At 40.0% G+C, this 16504-nt stretch overlaps 1 protein-coding gene across 1 annotated transcript; it reads right to left on the bottom strand.

Annotated features, from left to right (window-relative positions):
• Positions 1 to 329: 329 nt before the first annotated feature.
• On the bottom strand, positions 330 to 6387 carry LOC141334038 (tripartite motif-containing protein 16-like). Its single transcript, XM_073839192.1, has 6 exons — positions 5764 to 6387; positions 4184 to 4279; positions 3854 to 4087; positions 1794 to 1953; positions 1372 to 1419; positions 330 to 1202 (listed from the first exon to the last, which is right to left on the bottom strand). Exons 1-6 carry the CDS (start codon positions 6334 to 6336, stop codon positions 682 to 684), a joined length of 1632 nt encoding a protein of 543 aa, XP_073695293.1. The 5' UTR covers positions 6337 to 6387; the 3' UTR covers positions 330 to 681.
• Between the last annotated feature and the right edge of the window lie 10117 nt (positions 6388 to 16504).

Raw genomic sequence — 16504 nt, 5'->3', positions numbered from 1 at the left:
GGAGAGGAAAAGTGTCATGAAAGAGGCAGCAAATACAAGCTAGATTCTAATGTACTGGGGAAGTGCGATCTGAATCATTTGCTCAAATTTAAACCCTTCAAAGTTTAAAAAGGTAACTAAACATGCTTTATTTTATTCTTTTGTAATTGTTTTTAAAATATCAGGAGAGTTTTTGTTGTCGCAGCATTTAGAGATCCATCCATGTTGTATAGGTCCAGGTCGCTAAAGACCTGAAAATTTAATGAGTGGCGAAACATCCAATGAATATAAGGGTTAAAATCCAATGTCAAGTTGATTTGTTGTTGTTTTATTATTTCTGCACAAATCAAATGAATGATAAAATATAAGAATTACATGTTCTTATTGAATCATATTTGTGAAAAATACAATTGAAGGGAATATTGAATTTCAATATTAATAATACAAACGATTGATGAGACACTACAATAAAACCCCAGTGTAGGTTGAGAAAAGCACAGATACGTATACATGATTACTCAGCAGGACACTGATCTTACTGTCTATATGAGGATTTATTACACATTTATTCTGTTATTTAAGTGACAAAAGTTTATTTGCTGTATTTATTTAATTAACGGACGATAACATCTCACTGATACTAATTTATCATGCAGCTCAAAGCTTTATGGGTAGATTCTCTCTATATTTTATTCTGATTCATCAACACAGTTTCACTGATGATTCATAATAATCAACCCTAAACCCAGGATAGAGCGGCTGAGTGAATGTGGTCTGGACTGTGTGGATGAGGCTCATTGTGTCAGAGACGCTGTAGAAGGACAGCGTTCCTGCACTGTGATCCACATACACTCCTATTCTGCTGCTGATGGGCTTTACAGGGAGATCAGTCTTTATGTTATTGTGTCTGAATGAGTAACTGGAGGGAGAACAGAACAAACTCCACGACTGATCATTATGTCCAAACCAGTTCTCATCATCCCGTCCCTTCCTGCTGATGCTCTTATATGACACTGATATATCCACATATCCACTCCACTCAATCTCCCAGTAACAGCGGCCACACACACTTTCTCTACACAGCACCTGACGATAGTAATCAAATCTGCCTGGATGATCGGGATATGGCTGCTCTGTGACAATATATTCAATCACTCTGTTCCTCTCAGACAGACGGAGGAATTTATTCAGTGTCTTTGTATCCAGAGTGAGCTGATGGGAATCTGATCAAGATAAAACACATCAGTAATCAGTAATTATGGATCTGTTTGGACTTTTATTGTATATGAGCTGTTCATGTTCAATGTATCAACAGTGTCTCAGTACAGATTACCAGATATACATGCAAATTATAATTTACACGTTTTTCTGCTTGTTTTCATAGTGACTTACATTGTAGGAAGTCATTCCTGGTCCTGGGAACAACACTAGTGAATGTGCCTGTGGAAATCAACAGATACGAACAGTGTGATTCTTATATCAAGAGAAAATGGTCCTGCATTTCTAATATCAGAATCAGAATCAGAATCAGAATCAGAATCAGAATGAGCTTTATTGCCAGGTATGTTTACACATACTAGGAATTTGTTTTAGTGACAGAAGCTCCACAGTGCTACAGAATGACAGCGACAAGACGATACATATTATAAAAAGAACAATATACAAGTACACAAGACAGACAATGTGCAAAAATAGCAAAGACATTTGAATGGAAGTATGTGCATTAAATAAATAACTGAATAATATGAAGTTCTACATGATATGTCATGATGGAAGACTCATTTTTGATAGCAGAATAATCTCCAAGACTTTACCTCTGTCAGAGATCTTTTTAAATTCCTCTTTGCAGAAATCCTCCAGTTTGTCTCTTAGCTGACTGACAGATTCTCTCAGGACATCAAAAGGGAAGAGAGAAATTAAGGGATTGTCATTTACATCTGTTGATTCAGGAGCTGCGGAGAGAGACCGGAAACTCTACAGAAAACAGAAATCAAAATTTATTACACAAAAACCTAATTTAACCAATAATCTGCACTACTATCAGATTTGTGAGAATCATTTGTTGACTTATCTTTAGTAAATCATCTCCATCAAGGACTTTCACAGCATCAGCTACATTCATCTCATATTCATTATATTTATCACATTCCCAGCTAACAAGGAACATTCGTACAACTTTCATTAACTTTTTTAGAGTGTGTTCCAATAACGTTATTAATTTTCATAACGTTAAGAGAAAACATTCTTATAACAACATTCTGTAAAAGTTCTTTTGATGTTATATGTACACGATTGTGGTTCTTGTAATGGTAAGAGAAAACATTCTTCAAACAACAGTCTCGGAACATTCTTTTGATGTCATTTGTACACAATTGAGGTTCTCATAATAGTAAAAGAAAACATTCTTAGAACAACATTTTTTGTTATTTGTATACGATGGAGGTTCTTGTAATGTTAAAAGAAAACGTTCTGAACAACATTCTCAGAATGTTCTTTTGATGTTATTTGTACGTGATTGAGGTTCTCATAAAAGTAAAAGAAAACATTCTTAGAACAACAGTCTCGGGACCTTTTTTGATGTTATTTGTACATTATCCAGGTTCTTTGTTAAAAGAAAACGTTCTGATAACATTCTTAGAACATTCTTTTGATGTTATTTGTACACCATTGAGGTTCTCGTAATGGTAAGAGAAAATGTTCTTATAACTAAATTCTCAAAATATCCTTTTGATGAAATTTGTATCTCTGAATGTCCTTTTGTTTGTTTGTTTCTTCTTAACCCCATCTATGGCTATATTCATGGTGAGAACAAGCTAATATATGCACAAGTTATTGAGTCATGTAAAAAAAATTCTCAGACCATCCTTGTGAAGTAATAAATAAAAAAAGCGAAAAAATAAATAAAATAAACCGTCTGCTAAATGGAATTTGTTCTTGATTGTTCTCGTCATGTTAAAATAAAACTTTCTTACAGCATATGTAATTAAAAAACTTCATCATAATGTTGATAGAAAAAGATTTTAGAAATATAAGATTGTTCGTTATGGTAGTTTAGGCTGTTCCTGTAACGTCTGCACATAACAGGAATAATAGATAAGTGGGAATGTTTGTCCAGCGTTTGTATAATCAGTAAAAAGCTTTCTCATGACAAAAAATATGTTTTTTTTTCCAAACAGAAAACAATCAAATATAAGGTTCTCAACACATTGTGACAATGGTAGATTATAATGTTCCTCAAACATGAAAAAAAAAAAAAAAAAAACTGGATGGTTTGAACGTTTACAAAACATTCAGAAATAACATTTTCATAACTTAGTGGGAATGTTAACAAAACGTTATTGGAACACATTTTTTGTTAGAGCTACAAGTTCTAGTATTTACCACATTACCACCTTCTAGAAAATAGTTTGGATGATAATTTATGTTTGGGATCTTCATGAAACAAATTCATAAATGTGTTAGGGGCAAATAAAAATTTCATCAGGTTTGAAAATTTTTTGAGGAATGTTGCTCAAAATTGGTACATTCAAGTTCACTAATTTTAGTGGAATCAGAAGAAGAAATTAGGTTAAAATATTTAAATGTTAGTTAATTTGTAAACTGGCGCTATTGACATCTGTCTGCTAAATACATATTTCCAAAGAAAAAACTCAGCAAAATTATTCCTAAGAGATATTTAGAGCTGAAATATATTTGTAACTGTATCTCTTTTTAAAAATGTGATCAGATGTTATCCGACTGATGATTACATAATAAACTAACAAATTACACTGAATTTCTGACAGCATTGTAGTCAATTGCTTATTATAATGTTTCTCAGTGAGTCCCCTAACACAGCAGGAACTGTGATCCTGTTCTTCTAGATCTCTGTTACCTGCAGGAAATGGATGTGATCCTGTGTTTGTGAAAGCTGTTCCAGCTCAGTGTTTCTCCTCCTCAGATCATTAATATCCTGCTTCAGTCGCGCCAGTCGTTCTTTAGCTCGACTGATTGCAGCCTTGTCCTGATTTCTGATCTGCTGTATCACATCTGAGCGTCTTTTCTCAATGGAGTCGATAAGCTCAGTAAATATCCTTTCACTGTCCTTAACTGCTTTCTGTGCACAGTGCTGTTTGGACACACATGACAGTCACAAAGTGTGCTATGGTGGGACTAAAATAGGTCTGAACTGAGACTGAGACAAACTTTTCTTCTTCTGACTCACCTTATGAGACTCCAGAGACTGTCTCAGCTGCTGAAGATCTTTCTCTCTCTGCTGGATTCTCTGCTGGAACCTTCTTTGCATCTCCTTCACCTGCATCTGGAGGACAAACCAATAATAGGAAATGACTATCACAAGTAAAATTATGAGTAATCTTACTTTGAGTAGGCTTACTGCATGCCTGCTGCTCATCTACCATCATGGGTAAGATAGGCCATCTAGTCTTGTCTAACCTTTATTTCCTTTTCTTTCGTTTACTTATTTTTTGCTTTCTTTTCCATTAAGAGCCTCGTGTTTCAACTTAAATTATGCCCACCTCAAAAACTTCAACCAGCATACATAAATGAAACGATAAATGATTCTGCATTGATTCGAATACATAGCAATTAGCATAGCAGTTTAGATTTTAACAGCAGATGGCACTGCATGCTTTAAAACAGCTGTACTCGTTCAGTTCGTAACACATACTTGAACCTAAAATAATTATTCAAAAAGTTTGAAATCTCTGTTTACATTTATATTGCATCATAAAAGCATTTTAAGCTGTGCAATTACATGAATTACATGATGTTCTTCAGGGCTCTTCTTCGTGAGCATTTGAGTGTGCGGTTAAAAATTAGATCAGAGCACCATCTGCTGTTAAAAACTAAGCTCAGTATCGAATCCAGATACAATCGCAATCTATTTTAAAAATCTCAGAATCTATCCATGACTCCTCGCAAACCTACTCCATACACCATCTTGGGAATCACCCATTGTGATTGGTTTCCCAAGATGTCACTCGCAACGACACCAGCTTACCAGCAAATCAACAAACCTGCATGGGTAACCATCTTTCAGCAAATTATGCCACTGAAGGGAACCCCAAACAGATTTAATTCACAGAGTAAACTGTCGGAATTCACAATGTGTTTTCGCAATACTTTAGTTAGTAACGTCCATTGCAGAGTTTATTTGGCCAGTTAAATTGACCAGTGGGTGATTTAGTTGATCAGCCATAAAACAGTGATTGTCAAAATCCCCTATAAATGTAATTAATTTCATGTGTGTGTGTTTGTGTGTTCTGCTTAGTTAAGCTGCAGCTCTAGACAGAAAATAAACTGACTAATGGATCAGTACACCGAGTATTAAATTGATCACTGTGATACTTATCTTTAGATCAAAAAATCATGATTAATTTACACAGAATCCCCAATGCCCAAAGTGAAGCTACAAATTACTGAAATCATCTGAATTTAGATTTACTGAATAGAACGTGTTTGTGTATGTCACTGTTTAACTTGCCTTCTGCCTGACAGATGTGTTTGTGAAATAAAAGGTGAATACATCATACCACATTTTATGTTGATTAATCAAGGTTTATTTTATGAAAGTTTGTGTTGAAATATAGTGTTGATTATAGTGTTGATACTGTATGTATTTTCAGCAAACATGCTTGGCGGTGAAGCTATTCTTGCAGATGCTGTTCATTCATTTCTGCTGACATGTGCGGTGTAAATGCTGTAACCTGTTAATATGGGTGCCAACATAAACACGGGCCTAAAGTGTCAAGTAACATATTGTCAGGTTCTAGTTTTAAATACCTGTTTCTCTGTTCTCTGTGCTGCAGCTGATGCAGTGTTGTGGTCTTTATGCTCATATTTCATACACAGAACACAAATACATTGTTGGTCAGTGATACAGTACATTTCTAGTTGTTTGTCATGTTCACGGCAGATCATCTCTTGCAGTCGTCCAGTGGCTTCAGTTAAATTGTGTTTCTTTCCTTTAAAGAAATTCTCATGTTGTTCAAGATGATTTTGACAATAGGAGTTCAGACACACCAGACAAGACTTGACAGCTTTGTATTTTCCTCCAGTACAGACGTCACATTGCACATCTCCAGGTCCAGCATAACAGTCTGCATGAAGTTTAGTCTTCTTCAGTTTCTCCACGATTTCAGCCAGAATGGTGTTTTTACCTAAAGCAGGTCTTGGACTGAAGGTCTGTCTGCACTGAGGGCAGCTGTAGACTCTCATCTGATCCTCCTGATCCCAGTGGCCTGTAATACAACTCTTGCAGTAACTGTGTCCACAGGAAATCGTTACTGGATTCTTTAGGAGATCCAGACACACTGAACAGATAAACTCATCCTGAGAAAATCTGGCTTCTGACATTTTACTGCATAAACACAGACACACAAACACAGCTGCTCAAATACATTTAAGTTTCTCTTTCCCCAAACTCAGGAGATTTCCTGTTTCCTGGTTCTGCCTGACGTGTGTAAAACAGGTGTGTCTGCAAATCTAAAGGTCACAGATAATAAAACATCCACTAGATGTCAGTCTTAGACAGACACTCAGATGAGAATCAGTTGTAGTGTTGAATGAAGACAGAGCACACAACAGATCGAAGCAGTAGAGTGGTTGGCTGGCAGATGGCACTGCAATCTACTACAGTGCTTCTCAAACCTGTCCTGGGACAGCTCCCTTGTCTTCTTTATTGGTCACATCAAGTTCAGGTCTTGCAGTCTTTACAATGTGTAGTGCTGGGGGTCCCCATGACAGGTTTTAGAAACAATAATAGGTGGGTATGTGCCAAAAAATGTGAATATCAAGGAAAAGTCCATTTATTTCAATAATCTATTCAAAAAAGTGTAACTTGTATGTTATATTAGTTCACTACACACGAAGTGAAATATTTCAAGCCTTTATTTGTTTCAATTTTAATGATTATGGATTAAAGATTAAAAAAAATCCAGTATTTCACAAAATTAGAATATCATGACAAAGTTCAACATTGTAGGCTCCCTGTGTCCCAATCTAGTCAGCTAATTAACGCAAAACACCTGCAAGGGTTTCCGCAGCCTTTAAATTGTCTTATGCTGCCTTCATGTGCTATCGTAATTATGGTAAATACCAAAATCCGACATCGAAATTGCACATGAACACCCACTCACGTTGTAATTTCCACTGGAAAGCTCGAAATTTTTTATGATACCCGAGCTGCCGAGATGGGATAAACTTTGACCTTTCAACATGGCGGACAGCAACGAAATTATACTGAATGGTAAGCATTGCATGATGTTAAAAGTTCTCTGCTGTTTAGTTGGTTAGTTTGTAGCCCCCATAATGCTGGGGCATAAAGAATTTTAATAACGTCGCTATTTAAACGTAGTGTTGTCTTTAAAAATACCGTTAAGAGAAGATACTAGTTCGTCGTGGCTCGCCTCCAGTAGGGTGCTGTGTGTCATGATTGGGGCTGTGGGGTTTCCCTCAGCCACCTGAGGTCGCTTTCCTGCACTGCACTCCTTGATTGTCACTTGTCTTTGTCATTAGCACTAATCACCCACATCTGTTCACTATCAGGACTATAAGTACCCTTCACTGCTCATTCTGCTTTATGTCTGCATTGTCTCGTGTTTGGTTTGTTTCTGTATTCTCTGATCTTTGCTTATGTTCTAGATTTTGGTTTATTTGTGATTAAGTTCTTAGTTTGTGCCGTGTTGGCCTTTTGTTTGTTTATTTTGTGTTATATCTTTATTAAAACTATTCTTACCCGCATTTGGACCCAGACCTCCTGACTCCACGTGACAGAATGCAGACATCACTGATGGGTCCAGCGGGGAGGATTTTTTTTGAAGAGGCGGCGGACGCACGTTTGGGGCCGGCGACCATCCGCTCTGTTCCTGACACTGCTGGGATGTCCTTCGAGGCGGCGTCGGCCAAGCGGTTTGAATTCATTTATGCCTGCTTGGCCAGCGCCGAGGCTGCACGGAAGGGTCCCTGCTTTGCGGCGGGGGCGGAGACGATCTTTCGCGGGGAGGCTGCAACGTCCGCTATTCCCGTGCTTGAGGCTGCAACGTCTGCTATCTCCCTGCCTGAGGCGACAACATCCGCTATCTCCGTGCCTAAGGCGGTAACATCCGCTATCTCCGTGCCTGAGGCGGCAACATCCGCTATCTCCGTGCCTGAGGCGGCGAAGTCCGTTATCTCCCTGCCCGAGGCGGCGACGACCACTATCTCACTGCCCGAGGCGGCGACGTCCGCTATCTGCCTGCCCGAGGCGGCGACGTCCGCTATCTGCCTGCCCGAGGCGGTAACGTCCGCTATTTCCGTGCCCAAGGTGGCAACGTCCGCTATCTCCGTGCCCGAGGCGGCGACGTCCGCTATCTCCCTGCCCGAGGCGGCAACGTCCGCTAACTCCGTGCCTGACGCTGTGACGTTCGCTATCTCTTTGCCTGAGGCGACGACGTCGGCTGAGGCTCCGCTGGCGGCAAGGCATGCTTGCGGGACCCCGCTGCACGGTCCTGGCCCGCCATCCCTCCCCCTGACTTGCCTTCCTCCGTACCTCCTCCCTCCAGACTTTGGGAACGTCTGGAAGCCGTTCCGTAGGGAGGGGGTACTGTCATGATTGGGGCTGTGGGGTTTCCCTCAGCCACCTGAGGTCGCTTTCCTGCACTGCACTCCTTGATTGTCACTTGTCTTTGTCATTAGCACTAATCACCCACATCTGTTCACTATCAGGACTATAAGTACCCTTCACTGCTCATTCTGCTTTATGTCTGCATTGTCTCGTGTTTGGTTTGTTTCTGTATTCTCTGATCTTTGCTTATGTTCTAGATTTTGGTTTATTTGTGATTAAGTTCTTAGTTTGTGCCGTGTTGGCCTTTTGTTTGTTTATTTTGTGTTATATCTTTATTAAAACTATTCTTACCCGCATTTGGACCCAGACCTCCTGACTCCACGTGACACTGTGTGGTACAGTGTTCTGAAGGAGGCAATTTTCTCATGTTTTACCAAAGTAGCATGTGAGGACAAATTCCGAGTCCGCCATGTTTCTCTTCACTACGACAACAAAAGCACCTGAACAGGACACACTGGTAATTTCCACTTCACGAGTGGAAAGCATCATCTTTCCCATATCACATGAAGGCAGCATTAGTCTGGCTTAGTAGGCTTCAGAATCTTAGGGAAGATTCTATTGGTCACATGAAATATTCTAATTTTGTGAAATACTTGATGTTTTTTTTTTTTGTCTTTAATCCATAATCATCAAAATTGAAACAAATAAAGGCTTGAAATATTTCACTTTGTCTGTAGTGAACTAATATAACATACAAGTTTCACTATTTGAAACAAATTATTGAAATAAATGGACTTTCCCTCGATATTCTAATTTGTTGGCACATACCTGTACTGATGGTAGAGTAAACAAACCAATGGGAATACAGTATTGTGAATGTGTCAAAAAACAATATTGGAGGTTAGCATCCACAGAGCATGAGATAAAATCACGGCAAAGGAGCATCATGCTCAAACAAATTAGACTTGACAATGGGTGAGAGTTTGAATATTAAAGTTGTCTTGATGAGTGTGTTGATTGGGCCTCATTCATAAAACTTGCACAAATATAGCATATTAGGTAGCTTCAGAGGAATTTGTGCGTAAAACAGACCCGACAACTCTCTTCGGGATACACAAACACTAAAGATCACATTTGATAGTTAAACGTGTATGTTTATGAATTCCAATAATTCGTAAATATGGCACATTAATACAATTAGCATAATCCCCACCTATAAATTACAAAACTTGTCAGGCTGTGTGTCCCAATTACGTTTGTTTAGATTTACTTAATTCTCTGTTCAGCATGTGTTTATCATGACAGTTGGTGTAATTTTGCAGCTTCTCTGATTACATATTTATTGAGCTGCATGATGATAATCAAAACAGGTAAGTTTGTTTGAGTTTTCCCTTTTTTCTTACTTTCCTTCTCTTTTAAATAGCTTGTAAAAGAGCAGTGCGCATTTTACTTTCACTATAAAATTAGCGCAATTTGTCGTAATTGTTCATTGGAGTTCCCTTCCGAGGGAACTCTCACCGCGTCCCCTAGGGGTCGCTATTGGGAAACGCTGCAGCGTGACTCGTGTCTGAAAAACTACATGAAATGGCCGGCGACAGCGTATGACGTCACCGCGGCGCGCTCGTCGCTGCTGGTGCGTCACTACCGGGCGACACAGTATAAAGAGCCACTGGTGTAAACACATAACCTCTTCGCTGTCTTCAGCCTTCTCTTTGTCTAGGAGTGCATATTCTCTCACCGGAGGCCTGCTTGTGACGTGTGTGGTAATCTGATACCCGCACTTTCACACTGCCCGAGCTGTGAGGGGAGAACGCAAGCAAGATTAGCTCTTGAGAGAGTAGAATGCAATCGGTGCATTCATTGCTTGTTTGTAACGAGAGGCACGCTCTCATACCCACTTGCAACGACTCTCTGCTACGTGGGTGTGGTAAATTACAGCTCGTCCAGCTCCCGAGGGACTAATGGGCTTATCGCGAAAACGCAGTCGCAAAGGAGGGAGGTGAGTTCCCTTCCGAGGGAACTCTCACCGCGTCGCCTAGGGGTCGCTATTGGGGAACACCTCAGCGTGACTCGTGTCTGAAGAAATGCATAGAAAAACTACATGAAATGGCCGGCGACAGCGTATGACGTCACCACGGCGCGCTCGTCGCCGCTGGTGCATCACTACCGGGCAACACAGTATAAAGAGCCTCCGGTGTAAACAGATAACAACTTCGCCGTCTTCAGCTTCTCTTTGTCTGATCGTGCATTCCGGTAAGATTTATCTATCTTCCTTAATTATGGCAAGCACTAGCAAGACGTTTAAGAAGTGTGCTGATCCTTGTCCGCGTTATTTAACGCCTGATGACACACACGATCTTTGCGTCTTCTGTTTGGGTGAGGAGCACGCACGCGATGTCCTCGAGGGGGCAACGTGTGTACACTGTGAGCGTTTTCCGATGAAAAAGCTCCGTTCTCGTCTGTCTCTCTTTTCAAGAAAAGATGAGCGTCCAGCTGTTCCCCACGGTTCAGGGCCTGCCGCTGCCGAGGCACGGAGGAGACTGGCTTCGTGGGGTTCCCAGCTGGATCTGGCTGATGAGCTACAAAAAGGACTTTCCTTTTCTCGCTCATCCGCCAGAGATGAGAACGAGCTCCTTCATTTTGATGACGCTATTTCTTTGACGTCATCAGATCCTGGAGCTAGTGCTCTTTTGGGTTCCACCCAAGACGAGCAGGAAATGCTCTTTGAAGACGAAGAAGCTGAGGCTGAGTCTTCCTCTATTTCCTGCCCTGCGTATGAAGAGCTTCTGGAGGTCATGGATCGGGCAACGGCAAGACTTGACTTGCCTTGGAGGCGCGGCAGAAAGGAGGCCCCGCGGGGCCGCCTGGATGAACGCTTCCTGTCTGGCCATCGCCTCCAGGCTCCGGTGAGCCTTCCCTTCCTTCCCGACCTCCATTCAGAGATCGAGAAGGTATGGAAAAAGCCGTTTTCTTCCCGCGTTTTTAGATTTCCTCTTGCTAATTATGCAAATATTGAAGGAATGCGGGAACACGGCTATGAGAAAATGCCCCCTGTTGATGAGACGCTAGCCAGCTATCTCTCAACAGGTGAGACATCCTCTCTTAAGGCTCCCTCTTTGCCATCAGCTCCCCTTCAGGTTACATCTAGCTTAAATGGCAAAGCATACGCAGCAGCAGGTCAGGCGGTGGGTGCGTTGCACACTATGGCGGTGCTTCAGGCCTATCAGGCTGACCTGTTGAAGGACCTGGATAAAGGACAGGGACTTTCCCCTGACGAGGTGGCGGAGCTGCGCCGCACCACAGATCTTGCTCTCCGTGCCACCAAACAAGCATGGTGGCTACGGAGAGACATCTGTGGATAAACCTGGCCGACGTCGGGAGGAAAGAAAGGGGCTTTCTCCTCGACGCGCCGGTTTCGCCCTCTGAGCTTTTCGGTGCCTCCGTTGAGACGGTGGTCGAAAAGTTTAGGGAGGCCAGGGCGCGCTCAGCCGCCTTTAAAACCTTCATTCCTATAAGGTCCAGGTCCGAACCCGAACAGACCAGGGGCCTCATGTATCAACGCTGCGTACGCACAAAAACTTTGCGTACGCCAGATTTCACGCTCACGTTTGGATTTACTAACGATGAAATTAACATGAGAATGTGCGTTGATCCACGCCAACTCCATGTCTGGCGTACGTGTATTTTTTGTGCGTGTGTTTGTTTTATTTCCCTTGGCGACTCCTAGAGGCAATTATTTTAAATTGCACAGTACAAAGTATCGCACCAACACATGTGAAAAACATTGCTATTAATTTATAATTGATAAAATGGGTTAATTGAGACAATATTTTTCTACCAATTATGTGATTTAGAACATATAAAAGCATTTGCAAATGTATACAACCCTTGGTCTATGGCAATGTAGTCCTTATACATCAATGGCCGAATCCGAAGGGAACGTTTAGGGATCACAGTGATTTTCTGACCCACGATGATGACTGGCTTATAAGCCGTTTCAGATTTCCAAGAGCTATCCTCTTGGAGCTCTTTCCTGAGTTGGGTCCAAATTTGGAGACAGCGAGGAGCCACGCATTACCCGTTCCCTTAAAGGTGCTGATAACGCTTGGTTTCCTGGCAAATTGTTCTTTCCAAAGGGAACTGGCAGATCGCTCGGGGTTAAGCCAGTCGTCTTTGAGCCGTGCAATGCCAGCTGTATGGGACGGGATCATCCGCATGTCTAGCAGGTTTATAAGATTTCCATACCATGCAGTTGACCAGCCAAACAAAGCGCAATTTGCAGCGATCACCGGTTTTCCTAATGTAAGCGCAAGCGATCGACTGCACGGACATTGCTATAAAGGCGCCATCTGAAGAACAATTTGGATACGTGAATCGGAAACAGCTAAGTTTTACTTTATTTTATTTTATTGAGCGTAATTATTTAACTGCATATCAGGAGACCGCGGTTATCCATTAAAGACGTGGCTGTTAACCCCCCTCAACAACCCACAAACTGACCAAGAGCGCAGATACAATGATGCCCATTCTCGCACTTGTAGAGCGGGCGATTGGGCAGCTGAAATGCTGGTGGCACCAGAGCCGTGCACAGACCTTTTGAGGGGCATGTGCTGAAACTGAAAAAAGGGCACCCCCCCCCCCCCAACCCCAACCCCAACCCCTCCACCACCAAAAAAATAACACACTTAATATTCTTATTTTATATTTAATTAGTATTAATAACTATATAGATATACAGATAATATACATATAGAGGGTATGTAAATATCTTATGTGTGTGTATATATATATATATATATCTTATGTAAACTAATTCAAACAACACTGTGATCCACTGGGATGTCCCTCTCAATGGCTATATAGGCTATATAATATGATGAAATGTTAATAAATTACATCATGTAATTTACAAGCATCAGCAAATTCAGCAGATAACCATAAAATCAAAATAGAAATTTCTTATAAAATATTTTACCTAGCTGACAAGGATCACTCGGTTGCTTTGTGTCAAACTAAATCACATTATGTCAACATCACACCGTGTGGTGAGGCATTATATGAACCTTTATAGACATAGGCCTACTATTGTTTATTTCATAAAGACAACGTTGCACTTATTCAAACAAGATATTTTACCGTTACAAGACAACGATGTTCATCTGCTTGCGCTCTATGACTCTGACTGATGCGCTGAAACGTAGGCTAAGTCGCCGCTGTTCTCCACCTGCACCTTTACATCGGACCGTTTCTTTTTTAATTCGTTCACAGTGCGATGTTCAAACCCCACTGCGTTAACCGCGTCAGCTAAACTCTCCCACTCTATTTTTTTTTTTTTTTTTTTTTTACAAACTTGCAAATAACAGTTTTTCTCCGGTCTACCGGTGAGGAGCACCTTCAAATCACATTCTGTTAAGTTTCTCTTGCTTGCTTTTTCGTTTGGTTTTGCCAAAGTGGAGTCATTACCATATTAATACGGGGGAGGAGGCAGGGAGGGGTTTTGCGCTCGTGCATGTGCGCTCAATTTCACGTTAATTCGGATGTACAAAGAGATATGCGTGGAATTCCGCGTACGCAGTGTTTCATACATCTGATTTTTTTACTGCGTACCCACATTTACAGCTTTGTCCGTACGCAATGTTTTAGTAATAATTCAACGCAAGTCTTTGTACATGAGGCCCCAGGGGTCCTGATCCGTCTGGTTCCGCGGAACACAGACGGACGCAGAAGGCTAGTGTTGCAACTCGTGCCCCTCCACCACCTGCGGGTGGCTCGAGGAGACGGCGCGGACCGAGGGGAGGTAGACAGGATCTGAGGGAGGTGATTCAGACGAGACAACAGTCTTGAATGAATCAGAGCAAAAAATAAGATCTTTTTGCTGTCCTTCCTCGATCCCTCTGCCTCTCACTCGGTGATTCCCCTGTGAATTTTTTACGTCAGCTGGGAAGCTGCCCGGGCCTATGATGTTTTTGGCTGGTTCTGAGTGTTCAGAACCACCATTACTGATGGTCTGGAACTAAAAAACATAACAAACAGTACCTTTGGCTACTGTATTAATGTGCAAAAATTTACACTTGGGGGTAGGTACGATCTGTTTTCTTATAAGAAAACTTGGTAACACTTTATAATAACGTTCAGTTGTAAGTCATTTATAAGTGGCTAGTTAATGATAATATAATGATTTGCAAAACATTCATAAATGTTTAAAAAGTGATATGCTAACAATTTGTGTATGTTTTGCTAATTCATTTACAAGTAATTAGTTAATGATGAACTAATCATTTACAAAACATCACTATGCATTCATAAGTGATTAATAAGTGATATGTTAGTATTTTTATATATGTTTTGTAGATTAAGTTATAAATCATTTACAAGTGATTAGATAATGATGAACTAATAATTTACAAAACATGACTATACGTTTACAAATGATAATTAAGTAATAGGCTAACAATTTACAAATCTGTCTTAATTTATCTTAAAAAAAATAGCATATCATGAAATAATCAAACAGATCCTTTGTAAGTGGTTAATACGTTACTAGTTAATATATTATTTGTCACTTAAAAATAATTAAAATATCAATCATTTAAATGTTTATCCTTTACTGAAGATCGTATCATGAATAAATCATTTACAAATCTTTCTGCATCCCCTAATCTAAAGTGTAAACAATTCATCAGTTGTAAATGTTTTACTCATTATCCAAAGGTCTTTCACCCAGTGTGTATACCCACCTGATACCCACACAACCTGGAACCGGCAGGTTTGTAAAACATTTACAACTGATGAGTAGTTTACACTTTAGATTAGGGGATGCAAAACGATTTGTAAATGCTTTATTCATTATTTATTCATCAACAGCTTTTGAATACTTTGTAGTGTGTACTGCAATGTAAGTGCTGACTGGTGAGGGTAAAGATGTTTTCTTTGGCAAACATGAGCTGCGCCCCAAATGACGCGCTATACTCTCTGCACTTTTTCAGTATGTACTTATGCACTAATGCACTATGCACCATGTAGTGTATGAATTATATAAGGTTATTTAGTATTTTATAATGCCCTAAACAAACTTTCACAGGAACCTCTTTTTTTTCATATCAACTTCAAATTTGGAATAACTTATTTAGATGTAAGACTTCAAATTGATATCAAATTTAGGATAAAACCTGTTATGTACAATGTATTTTATATAAAATGTAATAAAAATTGTATAGTGTATTCTCGTTACAGTAATTTTAAACTTCTGTAATTTGTTAATACTTATTTTTTTAATTCCGCTTCTGCAGTAATCTGCTGATTGTTTTCTTTAAAAAGAGACCTACCTTAGATCCAAAGTGTTCATGAATTACAATTTAAGTTTGGATAAACTTAAAACAGGGGGTGACAGGGGTTAACTAGTAATGATATGCCATTTTTTTCTGATAATTTACGACAGATGGGTAAATCATTAGCATAGTACTTACAATAAAATGAACATATCACTTATTCATAATTTATAAACACATAATCATGTTTTGTAAATAATTAGTTCACCATTAACTAATTACTTCTAAATTAATTTGTAAATGATTTGTAAATGAATTAACAAAACATACACAAATTGTTAGCATATCACTTAATAACCATTTGTGAATGTTTTGTAAATGAATATTTCATCATTAACTAATCACTTACAAAAGACTTACAACTGAACGTTATTATAAAGTGTTACCGAAAACTTTATACTGTCTCAGTCTGTCTGTTGTGTTTATGCTTTCAGGATGAGAGTCTGCGGCGGATGCTCCCCCTCTGATCCTATGGATTATGGTCATGGCAGTGTTCGTCTCCTCCACACCACAGGTTGTGCGGTAAAACCACCCTCACAGACATATGTTAGACACAGGACTTGTTGTCCCCATCAAGGTAAGCTCTCTAAGTTTCTTCAAACCTGAAATGTTTAACTATGTCCCTTTCTGGCCAATATGAGAATCCCATAAT

The sequence above is a fragment of the Garra rufa genome, chromosome 4 (assembly GCF_049309525.1).
Source record: "Garra rufa chromosome 4, GarRuf1.0, whole genome shotgun sequence".
NCBI classification, from domain to species: Eukaryota; Metazoa; Chordata; class Actinopteri; order Cypriniformes; family Cyprinidae; genus Garra; species Garra rufa.
This window is presented reverse-complemented; position numbering and strand designations above follow the sequence as displayed.

What these genes read in the sequence shown, in the direction of transcription:
- LOC141334038 (XM_073839192.1), bottom strand. Translation starts at nt 6,336, where the DNA reads ATGTCAGAAGCCAGATTTTCTCAGGATGAGTTTATCTGTTCAGTGTGT. An exon ending in ATCACATCCATTTCCTGCAG is followed by an intron (nt 1,954 to 3,853) that starts GTAACAGAGATC and finishes TGTTTTCTGTAG; the next exon opens with AGTTTCCGGTCTCTCTCCGC. An exon ending in CAGGAATGACTTCCTACAAT is followed by an intron (nt 1,203 to 1,371) that starts GTAAGTCACTAT and finishes TATCTTGATCAG; the next exon opens with ATTCCCATCAGCTCACTCTG.